At 41.2% G+C, this 19346-nt stretch overlaps 2 protein-coding genes across 9 annotated transcripts in view; both read right to left on the bottom strand.

Moving 5' to 3' along the window:
• PTH2R (parathyroid hormone 2 receptor) overlaps window positions 1-982 on the bottom strand; it is a 68994-nt gene extending 68012 nt beyond the window's left edge. The window contains exon 1 of the mRNA XM_042437939.1: window positions 859-982. Within this exon, the coding sequence (XP_042293873.1) occupies window positions 859-918 (60 nt within the window). The 5' untranslated portion in view covers window positions 919-982. The remainder of the gene's footprint in view (window positions 1-858) is intronic.
• A 6900-nt stretch (window positions 983-7882) lies between these two features.
• PIKFYVE (phosphoinositide kinase, FYVE-type zinc finger containing) overlaps window positions 7883-19346 on the bottom strand; it is a 119933-nt gene continuing 108469 nt past the window's right edge. For all 8 annotated transcript variants that reach the window (XM_042467765.1, XM_042467797.1, XM_042467806.1 and 5 more), the window contains 6 exons: window positions 18575-18751; window positions 18010-18113; window positions 16914-17042; window positions 13530-13791; window positions 11612-11686; window positions 7883-10745 (listed from right to left, as the gene is read on the bottom strand). In XM_042467765.1, the coding sequence (XP_042323699.1) occupies window positions 10630-10745; window positions 11612-11686; window positions 13530-13791; window positions 16914-17042; window positions 18010-18113; window positions 18575-18751 (863 nt within the window). In that variant the 3' untranslated portion in view covers window positions 7883-10629. The remainder of the gene's footprint in view (window positions 10746-11611; window positions 11687-13529; window positions 13792-16913; window positions 17043-18009; window positions 18114-18574; window positions 18752-19346) is intronic.

Raw genomic sequence — 19346 nt, 5'->3', positions numbered from 1 at the left:
AAGAACATGAAGATGATGAAGAAGTTGGAGATTGAAGAAGAAGAAAGGAAGATGAAGATGAAAAAGAGGGAAGAAAGAAGAACATAAAGATGATGAAGACTGAAGAAGAAGAAAGGAAGATGATGAAGATAAAGATTGAAGAAGAAAGGAAGATGAAGAAAAAGAAAAGAAGTTGATGATGATGATGAAGAGGGAAAAGAAAAAAGAAGAGGGGAAAAGAAAGGAAGTTGATGATGATGAAGAGGGAAGAAGGAAGAACATGATGATGAAAAAAAGATGAAGTTGAAGAAGAAGATGAAGAAGAAGAAGAAGAAAGAAGGAAGAACATGAATCATAGAATCATAGAGCTGGAAGAGACCACAAGGGCCATCCAGTCCAACCCCCTGCCAGATCAAAGCATCCCATGAAGATGAAGAAGATGGAAATTGAAGAAGAAGGAAGGAAGATGATGATGATGATGATGATGATGATGATGATGATGATGATGATGATGATGATGAGAATTAATAGAAATAAAATTGATTAATGAAACCATGGAGGACCTCAAGAGGGAGAGGCCACAGAAAAGTTTTGCCATTGCTGCCTTTCAGTGAAGCCAATGCACTTAAAGAGACAAGTGACACCCCAAGTTCTGCAGTCGTTTGGTCTTGACCCCTGCCGCCTCCAAATGAAGGCATCTAATAATACTCCCGTGCTGCTACTGCTGATCAGTGCAGCAGGAGGAGGGAGCAAGGGAGCCAGCCCCGTGGCTGGAGGGCTGGGCCACTAGGGCTCTTGGTCCCCCTCTCTCAGCCCCAGTCCATCCCCGCTGAACTAGCCCTCTCTTGCCCAGGAAAGCCCCCTTCTCCCGGTTCCTACCTGGGCCAAGGATAGGGCCAGCAGGCATCCGCTCAGCGCCACCACGAAGCCCAGGGCCATCGGAGCCCCAAGAGGGAGGGAGGGAGGAAGGAAGATGGAGGAAGCAGGTGAAGATGAAGAAGGAGGAGGAAAAGAAAGCAGAAGGAGGAAGAGGGAGGAAGAAGAGGAAGATGAAGATGAAAGAGGAGTAGGAGGGGGAAAAAGTAAGAAGAGGAAGAGGAAGGAGGACGGAGGAGGAGGATGAATAGATCAAGGGGGAGGAGGAAGTAAGAAGAGGAAGGAGGAGGAAAGAAAGTAAGAAGAGGAAGGAGGACGGAGGAGGAGGATGAATAGATGAAGGGGGAGGAGGAAGGAAGAAGAGGAAGGAAGAGGAGGAGGAGGAAAGAAAGTAAGAAGAGGAAGAGGAAGGAGGAAGAATAGGATGATGAAGGAGAGGAGGAAAAGAAAGTAGGAAAGAAGAAAAGAAAGAAGAAGAGGAAGATGACAAGGAAACAGATGAAGAAGAGGAAAGGGGAGGAAGAAGAAGATGGAGGAGGAGAAAGAAGAGGAAGACCAAGGAGGAGGAAGGAGGAAGAAGATGAAAATGAAGGAGAGGGAGGAGGAGGACAAGAAAGTAGGGAGGAGAAGAGGAAGAGAGAAGAAGAAGAGGAGGAAGGAGGAGGAGGGGGAGAAGAAAGGAAGAGGAGAGGGGAAGCAGGTGAAGTGAAGAAGAAGGGAGCAGGTGAGGAAGAGGAAGAGGGAAGAGGAGGAGGAGGAGAAGGAGGCAAAGTCCGGGGAGAGCTCCCCTTCTTCCCGCAAGGAAAGCGCGATCTGCCTGGCTGCTTTGGCGGAGGAGGAGGAGGGGGAGGAGGAGGAAGGCAGGAGTGGGAGGCGGGCTCCCTGGGCCTCCGGATGCCCGCCCTCCGATGCCGCCCCCGCCGGGCTCTGCACAGGTCGGACTCGGAGGGAGGGAGAAGGCAACCCCCCCCCCCCCAAGTTCCTCTTTTTTACTCTTCATCATCATCACCATCTTTCTTTATCTTCTTCAGGCTTCATCTCCATGTTCTTCATCATCATTTTCTTCTTCAGTCTTCGTCTTCTTCGTCATCTTCATCTTCTTCCTTCTCCCCTCTTCTTCCATCATCTTCTTCATCATCATTACCTTCAACTTCTTCCTTCTTCCCTCTTCTTCCTTCTTCCATCATCTTCTTCTTCATCAGCATCTTCCTTCTTCTTCATCATCATCTGCTTCACCATCTTCTTCCTCCTCCTCCTCCTCCTCTGGGAAGGGCACTGACTCTGGCTACAACCACACTGCAGAAATAATCCAGTTTGGCACCACTTTAACTGCCACATCTCAGGGAATCCTGGGATTTGTAGTTTGCTGTGGCACCAGAGCTCCCTGACAGAGAAGGCTAAATGTCTCACAGAACTACAGTTCCCAGAATTCCAAGGCATTGACCCAGGGCAATCAACACAGTGTCCAGATGGATTATTTCTGTAGTGCAGACACAGCCTCAGAGGAGAGCCAGTGTGATGCAGTGGTTTTGAGGGTTGGACCATGACTCTGGAGAACAGGGTTCAAATCCTCACTCAGCCATGGAAAGCCACTGGGTGACTTTAAGCCAGTCACACTCTCTCGACCTCAGAGGATGGCAAAGGCCCCCTCTGAACAAATCTTGACAAGAAAGCCCCATGAGAGGGTTGCCTTAGGGTCATCATAAGTTAGAAATGACATGAAGGCACACAACAACAAGGGACTCAATCGTCTGCTCCAACGCTCTGCAGATGGAAGAGAAACTCAGCTGGCTGAATGCATCACTGACAGGCAGACCTCCATCCAATCTCCATTGAAAGACTTTGGATAAAAAGAGAGGACATCAAAACATTTCTTTGCCTTGTGGGACAGGTCTTAAAAGCCCTTTAGATATGAGGCAGTCTATTCCTCTCTCAAAGAGCACTCTTGCCTTTAAGACGTTCCTCCTAATGTTTAGGGCAGTCTCTTTTCTGGTGATTTGAACACATTCGTTTGTATTCTAGTCTCTGGAGTCTCAGAGAATAAGCTGGCACCCTTAGATGACACCCTCTCATGTTGTTGTTGTTGTTATGGCAGCTCTTGGTCTCCTGAACTCATTCTCCAAGTTAAATGTAAATACACTTGGCCCTCCATATTGACTAGTGTTAGGGGCACAAGACCCCCGTGAATATGGAAAAATTGCAAATAACAAAAACACCATGTTTTTACCTGAGAGGACACCTCTCTAGGAATCTCTAGGTCCTCCAGTGTAACTCTGTGGTCAATGTTCAACAAACACTGACCATAGGACTGCGCTGGAGGAGCTACAAAGGCCCAGTAGAGTGTTCTCTCTAGGAATCTCTGGGTCTTCCAGTGCAACCTTTAGTTAAAGTTGACCACAGTGTTGCACTGGAGGACCTAGATGTTCCTAGAGAGAACATACTAATCAAATCCGTGAATAATCAAATCCGCGATTATCAAAGCCGCAAATATAGAGGGATAAGCGTACCTCCTTTTGTTTCTCTTCATAGGCCATAGTTACCAGTCCTTTGACCTTTTTGGTCACCTTCCTTGGATACCTTCCAGCTTGTCTAGATCCTTCTTCCAGGTGAGTCCAAAGTAGAATAGTGTGGTATTGTTACTTCTGTATATTGCAAAAGCTGGGAACATTCTGCTTCTGAGAAACAGGCATTTTTAATGTTATACAGTTACGTGGGGCCTTAAAACGTGGGTTGCCACTTTCTAAATAGAGGGCTTCAGGAGAGCACTTTGCACACACCATATTTGGCCAGAACAAAAAAGGAGCAGCCAGATATTATTATACAAGGGTTGATGGCTGCAAAAACATGTATGTGTGAAAACATATCCAGGGGTAGCCAGGTTGGCCATATAGCAAGTATAACATCCAACATCCACAAAACAGCGATAACTTTATGAAGTCAACCAAACTGCACAAAATGCGGATACAGTCAGTATCCCTTGTTTTGGCTGGTCCAATAACAGTATTACAGTTTTGTGGATTGTGACATATACTGTATATATGTGTGTGTGTGCTTCACCTCTCCTTCAACATATAGCCACATGCAACTGCAGGTCACACTTTGCCCACAGCACTATCTTGACATTATAGTGCTATTAAATGCAACCTAGCCATGGATTCTTTATCCACAGATTCAACCATCCGCAGCTTCTAAAAAGATATACATTCCAAAAAGCCAAGCTTGATTTTGCCATTTCATATAAGGGACACCATTTTGCTCTGTCACTGTATTTAATGGGACTTGAGCATCCACAGATTTTCTTATCCGTGAGGAGTCCTGGATACCAAGGGATGACTGCAATTGCCTTATTTGCTGCCACATCATCTTGTTGACTCATATTTAGCTTTTAGTACTACTGAGGACTATATGTGCTTCCATCTCGAAAATGGTTAAAGATTAGCTACCTCTCCGTTAGGTGGCACAGTGGGCACCTCCACCCACACCAACTCAAATCAACTCGTACACTCCTATGCTGCAACCGTATAAGAAATGCAAACACAATGAAGGATGCACATTTAACGTGAATGTCAGTACTTTGTAAAACGTAGAAGCAGAAAAGCCCATCAGACCTTTATGTTTAGGACTGTAAACTAACTGAAGGAGGAGAAACAGATTGGAGAGAAGCCAAATGAATTCTTTGCATCAGAGTTTTTCTGCAAGATAGCAACAGCAATAACAACAGCAGCTTCATTTATATACCACTTTATACTGCACTAAGCAGTCTCTATGTGGTTTATAACTGTAAGTTAATTGCCCCCAACAAGCTGGGTACTCATTTTTGCCATACAGTTCTACCATATAGATGAACTACGTTGTACGTTGCTTAGACTTTCTACAACAAAATTAGAAGAGATGAATTAATTCATTTGAAGGGCTCTATTCATGCATTTATTTATTTTATTTCATTTTTATGATACTTTTCTATGATGCTACTTTTTCAGGAAAGGAGCCGGAAGAAATGAGGCAGATCATGGCAACGAGAGTCAATGTTGTAGACCTTATTGGCAACTTAAAATATGAGCAAATCACTGGGGTCCTGACAGTATCCATCTGAGAATGAACTTGCTGAAAAACTGCCCTCTTCCAGGAAACGTATCCAGGGGTGGCTATATTGGCTATATAGCAAAGTATAATAATATCCAAAATCCACCAAACAGCTATACCTTTATGGGGCCAATCAAAATGCACAAAATACATGCTGCAAACTTTCAAAGCTCCACTGGATTCTTCATTTGCCATTGTCTTCCTCTGAGGCTGAGAGCATGTGACTTGGCCAAGATCAGCCAGTGGTTTTCATGGCTGAGCTGGGAATCGAACCTTAGGCCTGTTACAGACTGCCAAAATAAAGCTGCTTCGGGTCTCTTTGGAGGTATGCTAATGCTATTTAAATGATGCATGGGCCCTAAGAGTCCGGAGGTCGTGCCAAAACCACACTTCATTCCTAATCACTGTAGGGCAGCTTTGGTGCAGCTTCCGGATTCTTAGGATGCATGCATCATTTAAACAGCATACCTCCAAAGAGACCCAAAGCAGCTTTATTTTGGCAGTCTGTAACAGGCCATAGTCACTAGAGCCCTAGTCCAACCCTCAAACCACTATGCCACCCTGGCTCCCTTAAATTACCACACAAAAGCCAGTAAAGCTTCAAAAGCTTGTGACATGTATTTTGTGCATTTCGGTTGGCCCAATAAAAGTACCTCTGGCTTGTGGATTTTGGATGCTACCTTCCAGTTAAACTTGTTCATCAGAGCAGCTGGTGCATCTGAGGTCTAAAAAATGGCCAGTGTGTAAGTTTTTAAAATGTGATCCCAGGGAGATCTGAGAAATTATTGGCTGGTTACCTTAACATCTGTGCAACTTGTACCACTAACACGGACACTGACTTGGGACATCCTCTGATGTTGAATTATTGGTTCGCTGGTTAAGCCTCCCTGTTGTTTGGATTTCTGACAAAGATGATGCCCACATCAGCAGATTCTGTGACCTTTTCAGTTTTGAGAACTTTTAATTTTTTGTTATCTTAGCTTTTGACTTTTCTGCTCCTTTTGCTCTAACTTAATTAACTCCATTTAAATGAAGATGGCAAAGGAAGAAAGATACCTGAAATCAATGTCTGAGGTGGTAACATCTGAAACCTACCAAAGGGGTGGACAATCCCATCCCTTGCCCTTTTGTCCTAAGACTGTGGCTTCCAGGAGCTCAGTGGATTCAAGACAACTTTTTCCAGTGTTACTCCTGGAATTTTCAGGGAACATAAAGGAATGGAAGTAAAAGTTCAATGCACAGTAAGTACACTTCAATTGCTTTATTTTCTATCTATATACAATTTAGTAAACAGAACAGCCAGTGTAATTAAATAGTTTAGCACATCATAAAAATACATCAGAACCAACATACAATAGAAATATACACACTATCATACATTAAATTGGTGTTCTGAACATGGTTTATGAGGGTTGACTCATCTTTCCCATTTTTTGGTACCTGACTGGCCACAAGACCAGATTCTGTCAGGAAATGTAGACGTATCATGTAGCTATGCCTGCAGGCATACAAAAGCCCACCAGCCTTCAGCAACATGGAAATAGTCATGTTGGGGGATGGGGAGCACTGCACTGTTTACAAGGTGAGTTTTGTGGAGGATTTTGGTCATTGTGTAGGTTGGATGTGAATTCCAATCTGTGCAACAACCATAGAAGTGAGTTGTGATGGTATACATCCCATTTACATTATTCTAATTCACAAATAGGATGCCAGGCTTTATATCAAGAGCAATGTCACTCATGTAGTAGCAACATGGGCTCTCATTTAAGAGCTACGCTATGAAGACCAAGACCACAAAAGAGCAAAAAAAACCCACCCTCCAATAGTTTCACATGGCCTTTCCTTTAGTTCTAACAGAAAAAACAATGAAGCCTGATTGTTCCACAGTTTATTTACTCTATATATACAGAGATGTAGACTTCACACCACAAAATAGAAGACACTATACTGCTCTGACCAGAACTTCAATACTGTATGGAGTATGTGCTTCTAGAATATGGTGTTAGCACCCGATTTCTACTGAAAGGGGTTTGGAACTTCATTACAACCCATCAGCCTTTGCATGTCAGGCATAAATTGTTTCAGATACACAACAATTTGGTGAATGATACTTATTGCTTTTTTGAAGCCACTACTGGAGAACTTGAAATGAAAGGGACGATGTTAAACACTAAGCCACTGAGAAGTGAAAAAACTGTGCAAAACCTGCCAGCTCTGGCACATTACTTTCTTACAACGAAATGCTCGACACTCCGCATTATTTTTAGGGGAAGGTGCAGCAGGTGAGTATACCTTGTTTAGTGGACAAAGCAGAAATAGCCCCTTGTTCACCCTGAACAATTTTTCAATGCCCATTGACCTCTAGTCTTAAAGATATACAGATAGTTATTTAAAAAATTCTTTCTGAGTGTGTGTGAGAAATCTATGATAGTTTTTGATTGTAAAGCTCATGCCAATGGAACATCCATCAGCCTCCTCTGCCTGGCTTTGATTATGGATATACACACAAATAGAATGAACAGTACTACTTTTAACCAGCAATGAGGAGTTGCAGCCTTTTTGGAATGCAATGTGCAAAGAAATTCCCTGCAAGTAGAAAACCAGATCATGAACAGGGATTATACAGGACTTCACTGTGTGTGTGTGTGTATCAACCTCAGGGAAACAGTGTAAAGTGATAAGCCATAGTCTGAAATTGTACAACTCATTACAGGATTCTAGCATATTTTGTTTCCTGTGTATTCCAGACCTTTTTACCTCTGTATCCTGCACTTCATATGCAGCTTGAAGTCTTATCTACCTCTGAAGCTACATGCAAGTGTAACATATGAGTTGATTAGTTGCCGACTTAGAAAAAGCCTTTGAAACAACTGCACAGCTTTCTCCAGAACTACACTCTTCTCTCAGATCAAGCTGCTTGTACTGCTATGCAGACACAAAAAGAGCTCATGAATGGTTTCAACCCGTACTTCACCAATGTGGTGTCCCTCCAGATTTTGGCAATACCAACCCCTTATCATTAGGGGTGGTAGCTATGGTGATGAGAAATGGGATTTCAGGAAAAGACAATGACTTCTGCAACTTTAAAATGAATTTCTGCTTCCATATCCCTGCCTTTTCAATCAGAGGCGGCTGCTGTTACCCTCTTGCCATAACATTACCCGCTGTTTGGTTCTTCAGGACAACAAATGAAGCTGCTAAAAGATATATATTTAGCTTTGTTACTGTTAACATACTGCTTAAGCTAAAATCTACTGCTGGGGACCAAGTTGAGAGAGGCAGGGATTGACACTTCAATCACCCCAACATACCATGCTCTGTATAACATAGAAAAAGATACTCCACACATACTATGGAACTTGCAAAGCCAATGAAATTGACATGATATCTACAGTACCTTTGGATGTTGTGAACAAACTCAGCTGTAAGCATCTGGCTAATAAAAGCACACAGTTGAATAAGACAGGGCTTATCCTTCCAAGATAAAGATAAGTGGGGATCTGAACTTTTCCACTGGCTGACTGCTTATCATTTGAAAAAGATCTGCAATTTATTCCCTTGCCCATTCTGCATAACCTGTTCTCAGGCCAGTTAAAGAAGAAAAGGCTTTAAGAAGCAGTCCTAGGGAAACCACTTCATATTGTAGCTTGTTCTTTTAATTTTATGCAGCAAAACTCATTAAACCATAGGCTTCTATAAATAATTGTATTTTGTATACACATGTAAACTGGGGATTAGCAGATCGAAATAAAAGGCATATAAATGGACCAAAGCTCAGTTACCCATTTATTGAAACTGGCTATCTGGTTTATCTCATATAACTTTTACAGACTTGAAGAAACTAAAATATGATGAGTGAAAAGCAAATTAAGAATTGAACATAACCATGAAAAAAGGGGCCAATATGTACCTGAATATGACTAGTCCATGCATGCTTTACCAAAACTGAATCTGGAATGGATGTAAAGCTCTCACTATCTCATTTCCACAGTATGCTTCATCTGGTTTAAGGCTGTTTCTTTGCTTTCAAGCACAGAACTTCACCAATGTTACATGTTACAGAAGTCCCATTTATAATGGGAAACTTCTGCAGAAAGGAAGACAGCAGCACAAGAGTGCTGATTGTTGCTAATTGCTTCCTATAGACTTTCCAGTCTGAATGAAATGGTTCTTGCCTTTCCCCCAAGCCATGAAAAATGGTTCACAATATAGTTCTAGGGCTGCCCTGCAACAGGGAGAAGACTAAACATACAGAAAAACAAATCTCAATTATAGTACATTATTTTGTGTCTACACACGAACCAATATTCAAAATAATCATTAAGGAATGAAGACAATCTTACTCTTGTCTTATCTAGAAGCACACTTTTTTTACTGGCCTTTATTATGTACAAAGTAAACATTTCATATTTACAATCCATATATATTATATATATATTTAAAAGTGCTTTTTCTCAGGTTGTGAAGATGCCCAAATCTCCACTTAGCTGGTCTATTATGCCCAACACAACATTGTAGTTTGATTCAGAGCACCTACAACTGCAACCAAGTTGCAAAGTGCACAGGAACTATTGTTTGAGCATCTTAATTTGTTAACACAACCAAAGGGAATTCATTATAGACACTTGAATGCTACATTCCTCAAAATGGTGCTGAAATTAAAAGAAACCAGGACAATCTCCATTGCAGGACACTTCTTTAAGGCAGCTAGTTGTTATTCCATGGGGAGCAGGCAGAATACTAATTGAAACACCCATCACTTCTCTTGTAAGGTGCAAATGGGGAGGAGGGAGGCAGTGTAGCTACATGCATGCATGCATACATACATACATATGGTTTTGATCAAGGCTGAGACCCTTTAGTAGCTACACAAGAATCTTCCTTTTGATAAAATCTGGTTTGTGGGTACATCTGCAATAGGATGGCTGTATTTCTTGGTCCACTGGTGAAATCAAGGCTGGGGTAAACATGGAAAAGCTACCTTCAGTTTAAAAAAATAAAAATAAAAATCTGACAACATGTAAATTTTATACCACTGAAACTAGGGCTCCAGATGCCAAAGCTGTATATTGCTAAATGGCTAAAATCACCAAATACTAATCAGGGAAATATATCAGTGCATAACAGATCAAATTTCACACCAGAATGCTTACAGAATCCATTCTTAGAACAGCAGTGGCATGATTAACAGGTTCACTTGCTCCTCATGATGAACCTGCTTCTTCTAAGGATTGCAAAGCTCACTCAATAGATCACTAGGCTGGTGTGTTGCCAATGTTATTTCATATTAAAACAGTTTATACCATGTGCAAGACCAAGAAGACCTTTTCTGTTCAGGACATCACAAGGATTCAGTGGTCCCGTATGATTCACAGTAACCTGTGGAAGATATTGCCTTGGTGCAAGGCTTATGTATTTGATGGTGCTGTTTCTATCCTTCTGAAGGTACAGTCCACTTCTGATTGTGAAGGAATTATCTTCTCCAGCTTCTTTTCATTAAATCCTCTGACATGACAACTTGAAGTGCAGATGTTCTACTTCAGATAATTTGAGAAGTCAATGGCTGAAGATATTTTCACAGGTGCAGAAGAGATTTAGATGGAGATGGTTGAGTGGAAGGAGAACACTCCTTTTGTGTTCTTTTTGAAACTGAAGAAGTAATCCAGCCCATCACCTAAGAACTGCTTTACCTTAGCAATTCACACCCAACCCAGTCCAGTGGTCCGGGACCATCAAAAAATATTTGTCCATTGCTTCACAAAACCTGGTACGGTACAATTCAGGAGATACTACAGTTGGCATTTTACCTAGTGGTTTAAAGAAAACAAAGAAGAAAGATGTCTTAGGTACAACAGTAATAAATAAGCCTAGGCCAAGAGAAGAAGGTCACATGTCAGACGGATGGATTCAATTAGGGAGGACACAGGACTTAGTTAGCAGGACCTAAGCAGAGCAGTGGACAATACAGGATCTTGGAGATGTCTCATCCACAGAGTCGTCATGAGTCAGGGTTGAGTCAAGGGCAGTTAACAACAACAACCACAACAACACTAACATTATACAAAAACACAAGGGATTATGCTCTGAAGACCTATTAAATCCACATGAATAGGGCAAATCCCCTAGAGGATTATTTCCTAATGTTTACAGAAGGAATTCTAACATACTATCACAAATTATACAATGAGATGAGAACTGAGGCCAAGCTGAATGAAGTCTTCTATTCCATGATATTTAGCTTGAGATACAAGCTCTTTAAGCTCTACATGCAATTCTCATTTGAATACAGTGCGCCTGAACCATATCCGGGAGCAGTATACGCGGCTTTCAGATTACACTGAAACTGCGCGGAAATGGAATGTTGCACCCAAGCCTCATTATATTCAATGGGGCTTGAACATAGGTGGTTTTTGCCTTATGCGGGGGGGGGGGGGGGGGGGGGGGGATGATCTGGAACAGATCCCCATGTAAGGCAAGTGTCCACTATATGTTATCCTGAAGAATCAATACTTTGAAAAAGATATCCAGTATTTAGTATTCAAAGATTATGTTTATGTATTTTTATGCACAGGAGAATTGAGAGGTGACAGTGAATGTATGAAGCAGAAAAGAACCTAAGGAAGAAAAGCAGTATCAACTAAAGTACCAACTGAAAACTGGAAAGATGTCTTACCTTGCCCTCCTAAGATACCTGTAGACTTCACCACCATTTCAAGTTTTTTGTCCCAAGTAAATGTACGAATGTAATCTGCAATTAAAATTAATAAATACCATGGATTAACTACAGCACTAAATTGCAAGACCAGTCTCTGATGCTCTAAAGAATATGTGTCATAAAAATGTTAATAAACTCAAATTTAGAAAGACAGAATAACCATCCCATGTTTTTGTAATGGTGTACAATCCCATTTTGTATTGTTACATTGCTTTTATCTTGTATTTATAACCTTAATTTTAAAAATGTATTAATAGTAAATAAGGGGCTTGACAGACGGGTGGCTAAACGCCGCCCCTTTTAGCCCCGGATTGTTGCCGCGACATTGATCTGCTCCCTCTCGGAAGCAAAAAAAAGCTGCTGTAAGCAGCTTTCTGAAAAAGGCGCCACAGTGGCGCTTGCGCACCATAATGATGTCCCTTCTGGCCAGCGCCATTTGGGCACTGCATCGCCCATGCGTCATACTGGCACGCCTCATGTGGACGGACGCACACCATAATGGCGCACGGGCGGCGGAAGTGTAAATGCTGAGCCCTAGCACGCAGTCAAGCCAGCACAAAGTCTGTACTGGCCCTAAGTAAATAGGAGCCCACATGACATAGTGGTTTGAGTTTTGAATTGTGACTCCTGAGATCAGGGTTCGAATCTCCACTCAGCCATGGAAATCCAGTGGGTGACCTTGGGCAAGTCACACACTCCCAGCCTCAGAAAACTCCAGGGTAAGGTCACCTGAGGATGACCATAACTAACAAACTACTTGAAGGCACACAACAACAAAGTTGTCTACCATTTTTCCTGTCTATGCCAGCACCTTTGTACTTACTGTGTTTTGGCACAATGAGAAGTAATAGATTTCAACAGATTTCTAGTAGAGTACCAAAATGACTTTTACAGCGTAGTTACAAAAATCACTGATAACAACTTGATGGAGCACACAACTTTTTAAAAGAACAGTTCACAATAGTATCTTAAAATGAGATGTTCAGACAAATTATTGTTCTCAGTGCATTGTTCTGAATTTCATTCAGAGAAGGCAGACTTCACCAGCAGGTGTAACAAAATACAGGAATACCTCAGTTAACAAAGCACACGACAAGCTCCCTTTTACAAAGTTTTTATGTCCACCTAGCCCCACTTTTCCACTCACTGTCTGTTGTTTGTTTTTAGCCATGTTGGCATTGGGATATTGGTACAAAAGGGCTAGAGAAATAAGCACTTTTAGCGTTGGGTTACAGCGGCATGTCTACAGTCAACAATGCAATAAAACTTGAACTAGGAAACTACTGTAGCTGTGTGTGCCAGCCTACAGGCAAGATAAAGAGCAGGTTGCCTCCAAAATCCCTTACTGAATATTCATTAACAGCAAAGCACACACACACACACTATATTTTTAAATTGATCTCTTTCAGTAGATTTTTGGAATTTAAATTTTAAGTGTAAGTTTAAATAATTTTAATGTTGTGAATAGCTTAATTCCATTTTAATGTTCACTTTGTGTATTTCTTTAACTGTATTGTTCTTTTTTATACTGCAAGCTGCCTTCTGGTATGGCCAACTACAAGGGTGTTAAGAAGACAACTGGTCCCTGCAGCAGCAGGCCATGCCCAATACAGCAAGCCATACTTTAGCATTAGCAGAAAACATAATAATCAAGCAGATAACCTCCCCCTCCATCCAACTTTCCCAGCATCAGCTTACAATGCTTGCACAGAGATAGCCAAGCAGTGTTTGGGGACTGATCCAAGCAGTAAGTCAGCTGAGCAGAGCAGTTTCCACATAGTGGCAGTCCTCAGCAAGTTCCATGTGGCAGAGACTAAATCTGACCCCAAAAAGCAAAAGCCACCCTCTGAGTTGTTTCAAGTCATTGGTTACATACCAATAATCCCAACCACGAGTTCATCAGTTGTATCGTCCCGGCCCACCAATAGTGAATAGTCAATGATAAGATGACTGGAAAGGAAATAGGAATCGCTGTGGATGGAAGCCTTCAGCACAGCCTTGGAATGAGAACGGATGTACAAAGGATTGTCCCGCACCAACTTCAAGAGGTTTTCATCCAGAAGGACTACATCACAGCTCTCCTTCCCTGTGTCTGTTTTTACATTTCTATTCCGCAAGGAGCCTTTCAAGTCAAAAACCTAGGAGCAAAAAAAGCAAGTTTCAAGAAGGGAAGGAGGAGTGGAGACTGCCATGGTTGCCTTAGTTGATGATCTCTGTCTAGGCATCGACAGGGAAAGTGTGACCCTGTTGGTGCTTTTGGACATCTCCGGTGGCTCCATTCCTTTCTCTCGGGCAGATTCCAGATGGTGATGCTGGCAGACAGTTACACCTCTCCCTACACAATTCACCCCGCACTCTCAGAATACTGGGAAGAACTTGTTAGAATAACAAATGACCAGACTTGTATCAACTTCCCAAAGAGCTTTTACTGCTCCAAAATTGTGGAGTGGTCTTCTGGAAGAGATCCATCTCATTACCTTCTTGGAGGGATTTAAGAAGGCGATTAAGATGGATCTCTTCCGGCGAGCTTATCCACCTGACCTTCTATAAAAGATATTGTTTCCCCTTTTTGACTACTGGATAAATTTATTGTTATGATTATTTTATGATAGAAGAAGTTTTTAATTGAAGTACTATTGCTATTGTGTTCTATTGATGTGTTTATAGGTATTTTATTGGATTATAATCCTGCCTCGATCCACCTGAGAGAGGTGGGAAATATAAATAAATTATTTATTATTTATTATTATTATTTCTTCATAATCCTGGAACAATAACTATTTATTAAGAAAATTCCTGCAGCTGCTCCCCATTTAAATCTGAAATATGCATTACACATATACTTTATATATTAAAAATTGTTTTTCAAAATTCTATTATTAATAATAATTTTGCTGCTTGCATCCCAGATCTTTTGTTGTTATCAATATTAGCAGAGGCTAGATGACCATCTATTGGGGATGCTTTGATTGGATTTCCTGCATGGCAGGGGGTTGGACTGGATGGCCTGTGCGGTCTCTTCCAACTCTATGATTCTATGATTACAGCTGGAGTGTAGCCATGAGGGAAGTTGTCCCCACAAGTGAGAATCCTGCCCCCCCCCCATAAAATTTTCCTTTACTCCCAAATTTATAGTATGGAAGTAAACTTTAACATTCAGTTTAGAATTCAGAAACACAGTTTAGCAACCAAACAAAAGGAGCAGGCAGTGACCAGGGGAGTGTGAACTCAGCAAACAGAAGAGTCTTAGGTATGAATGATTTTCAATGTCTCATTTTCTGCAGTGCTAGAAATTTGGGAACTCAAGAAAAATTTAATGGAAAAGAATTATTGGTGGGGGGGGCATTGCCTTGATTTTACAATCCCCACCCTGATAGCCACACCTCTGGTTACAGAAAATCTTTAAACTAAAACTTTAGACTGGACTCTCCCTCCATCCTCCAGAGACTGGTTAAGTGAGCTGCAGACTGGGATCAGATCAGGCCAACTTTACACCTCACTTTAGCCACAAATGCATTTGGATGGCTTTCAAGTCACACCTGCAGCCTTTGCTGTTTCACCTACAATATGATAAAGGTAAGAGGATGATTTCACATGCTTATTTGAAACCTAGATATCCTCCTCCAAAATATATACCAAGAATTCTGAATTTGTTTTATGTTTACATAGCACTCGCTCTTACAATCCTCTACTCTTCCTGAGGAAAGAAGATGAGTTAATACTGTAGTATTAATTTTAAAACAAAAGGAGATAAGGAAATGTTAATGTTGCTAATTGTAACTAAAACTCTAAATAAATGCTGTTTCATTAAGGAAAAGAAAGACAGCTTTCTATGTTTGTAATAGAACAAACTAACAGTATAGTTCAAACATATCATTGGCGGGGTACAGACCGCCGCTTTGCGGCGGTCTGCCGCCGCCGCCAGTAGGTCCGCGGGGGAGCCGGAGCCTTCAGACAGCCCGACTCCCACGCGGACCGAAAAAAGAAGCTCCAGGGGCGCGCTCGCTACGTCACAAGCGGCGCGACACGTCTGGACGCTGTGCGTCCAGTACGTAAAGATGGCGGCGCCCATGTAGAAGGGGCGCCGCCATCTTGTACGGACGGAGTCCGTACTAGGCCCAGGGGCGTCTAAAAGAGACGCCCCTTTTTTAAAATGGGACGTCCGGAGGACGTCCCAAAGGGCAGTTTAGAAAGCCCCATTGAAAAAGTTGCAGTGACCTAATTCTGCAGGCATGTCCTCCAAATAAAAATGTACTTTTTAAAACAATTTCACAAGCTAGTATTACACATAAACCTTTCAAACACTGAGGCAGGTAGTACACACATTATGCCAAAACATGAGCCAATGAATATGTAAAAGGAGGGGCATCTGGTCAGAATAAAATTCAATATGCGTATTTGTATTTAAGACTGTTTTACTCAAAAATTAGTCACTTTCAAAATTCATTTAAAAAATATTTAATACATAAAGTCTAATTGTTTTTTAAAATAAATTAGGCAGTTCCAAAAAAATGCAAGCTACCACAAAATAAAGGTTAAAGACATGCATTGCAAGTGTAAACATCCAACTACAACTAGAAACAGATTTGTCTTGTTTGTTTCACTGTCCCCTGGGTAAAATCAAAAGGGAACATGGATACTCTTCTGAGTTCCTAGCTGTAGCCACTTTCATGAAAGGACAGCTTAGTTAGGCACATAAGCCAGGGTTGGAGAACCTCAAGATACAGGACCTGATCTAACCCTTGATGGGCCTCAATCTACTCTGTGGGTTACATCCCCTTACTGATAACACAAATATTTAGTTATTTCCCAATTACATATGTTCTTCCCTACTCTGACAGATTGAAATGCCTCTCCTAAGGCTTAGGTAGCTAAAATATTCTGGAGTTTTTGATCCCACCCTTTAGCCATAGGCCCTGCCTTGACCTCAGAGAACTTATCTGAAGGAAAATTTGACCCTTTGCTTTAGGCCTTAGACAGCAGATACTGAAAGAACTGCTTGTAAAACGTAAGAAATCATTGTATGCCTCCTGCCTTAGGCGAAGTGAAGGAAATTGTCCCATTGCCAGTGTTATTGAACTGCCTATCCTGTTGGATTATGCATCACCTTATCTTTTGCCTGGGGCAGCAAAGTATTTTGAGCTAGCCCATCACCTACACAACTTGGAGGTCAAAAGGTTGAGGAAGAGGAGGTGAAGGACAAGGCTGACCACACAATTCATAAAAGACTGGAATAAAACTTTTTGGACCACTCACTCACCTGAGCCATCTTTCTGCCATAGAAAAGGTTTTCCATGACCAACAGATCAAGTTTCTTCTCTGTGTTGTTCTGAGAGTTCTTGTAACCGATCCGATAAACACCAAGAATCTTGGCCAAAGCTGTTGGTTTCTGAAATACAGTTGATTGATAATGATAAGATCACAAAATTTGAAGTAAAGTATCACATTCTCTAAAGTACCCAGGTCAGGTGAAAGGAAGGATCTACAGAAAGATAAGCTTGTCAGATTCAGTAGACAAAAATGCCTTCTTTGTTAAGTATGACTAGTTATATCTATGTATATATGTACTGGGGATGTAATTCTTCACTAATTTTGTTCTCCAGGAAAGTAATAAGCAATTTTAGCTATTTTTTCCCACTACAAGATAGTCTTCACTATTTCAGTTCAGGGCTTATTCTGTGGGGAGAAAAATCACATGTGAAATATTTGCATAGAAAAAAGCATTTTCAGAATATCAGTAGAAAATGCTAGTTTCTGAAAATGTCAATTTCTGCATGGAAAACACTACAATTAGGGACATAGTCTGAGTAAAAACTTGCAAAGTATTTGCACAGAAAACAGCATTTCCTATGCATAAAATAATATTTCTGCAAAGAAATGATCTCTGTATAAAAAATGCTGTTTTTCATGAAATAATTTGCAAATTTTATGCACAGTAAGTCCTGAACTGAGAAAACTCTTATTAGTACAGGATCTTTCTTGTCAGGGGTTTTCCACACTTAAAAAACATGATTTTTTAACCATTATTCATATATTTCCAAATATGTTTTCCACTAGTACTGGTGTGGCGTAGTGGTTTGAGTGTGGGATTATGACCCTGGAGCACAGGGTTTGAATCCCTGCTCAACCATGGAAACCCAATGGATGGCCTGGGACAAGTGACACTCTCTCAGCCTCAGAGGAAGGCAAAGGCAAGCCTCCAATGAACAAATCTTGCCATAAAGACCATGTGATAGGATTGCTTTAGAGTCACCATAAGTCAGAAACAAGTTGGAGGCACACAACAACAAAGTATGTACTGCTGCTTAAAACCAGTAGGAGCATGTCAAAATAAGATAATATTTCACAAAGCTTACCTTCTGCTGAACTGCATTAGTAATGTACGTAAAGTAGTGTGGTGCAAAGTCTAAAAAAGACTGGACTTCCAGGCGAGGCATTTGCTTCAAGATGAAACGGTCATCTAAAAAAGAATGCATGTTTAGCGCACTGCAGAAAGAGGACATAATTTAAAAAGTGAATGAAGTTGAAGGCTTTCATGGCCAGCATCCATAGTTTTCTGTGAGTTTTCCAGGCTATGTGGCTGTATTCTGGAATAATTTATTCCTGATGGTTCACCTGCATCTGTGGTTCCACTCTCTGAAGTTGCCAGCCACAAATGCAGGCAAAACATCAAGGATAAATTCTTCCAGAATGCAGCCACATAGCCCTAAAAAGCAAGTGTTTATATAAAAACTACCAAACCTTTCAAACTATGTTCTCTAAAACTGCATAATCAGTGGAAACTATAGTTCTGATCTAACTTTCAAGGTCTAGTCTTTGAATGAATTGCTAGTCCAAGATGCACTCAAATGGAATAACCTATTTGTGTTGAATAAAAAGGGTGAACAGTTATGAAAATTGGAAAACTGAGACATCAATTACCTTCTGTTACATAAAATGCAGCTCCTGATTTGCCTCCTCGTGCCTGCCAAGGCAGTGAGTGAGAGAGAGAACGGATAAAATCTTCTTCACTGCTTCCAAGTATCACTTCACGCATTTTATGGAACTCTCCTGCATAGTAAATCCGGCAGTAGAACTTGGCATTCGCATCAGAAAATTCTGTGGAACATTGGATGGTGGTGAAGTTATTACCAATAATTTTAACATAGTAAATATAACTGAGGCAAACTATTGGTCTTCCTTGTCCAGTACTGGCTGCTCTAAACTAATTGTCAAGGACTCTTCAGTGCTTCAAGTTAAACCCTTTCCAAAACCATCCTCAAGATGTTAGGAATTGAACCTGGAAGTGTCAGCATGCAAACCATGGGCCCCACCAGCAAATAGCCACCTTCTGCAACAAAGGGGAGGGGGGCGGACCTCAAAGGTAATATAATTGCTATCTTTTAGTAGTGAAACAAATATTTACAGCAGAGTACTACAGCGAAAGATAATGAGGCATTAGCTATTAATACAATTGAAATGTGCACGTTGGTACACACGAGAAATGTAAAGTAAGTTGAAATATAGTTAGGCATTTCTTTTTATAAGGCCCAGTGCAAATGGCACAAACTGGCTGATCAATATTTACACAGAATTTTTCATTTCCCTCATTTTATTTATCTCTGCTCCTTCTGACCTTCAAGAGTGGATTCTGAAAATACAAATAATCATTCCAGCATTTATGTAGCACTTTTGAGCACTAACAGCATGTCAC

This window comes from Sceloporus undulatus, chromosome 1 (assembly GCF_019175285.1).
Source record: "Sceloporus undulatus isolate JIND9_A2432 ecotype Alabama chromosome 1, SceUnd_v1.1, whole genome shotgun sequence".
NCBI classification, from domain to species: domain Eukaryota; kingdom Metazoa; phylum Chordata; class Lepidosauria; order Squamata; family Phrynosomatidae; genus Sceloporus; species Sceloporus undulatus.
The sequence above is the reverse complement of the archived record's forward strand: the minus strand, read 5'-3'. Positions and strand labels throughout refer to the sequence as shown.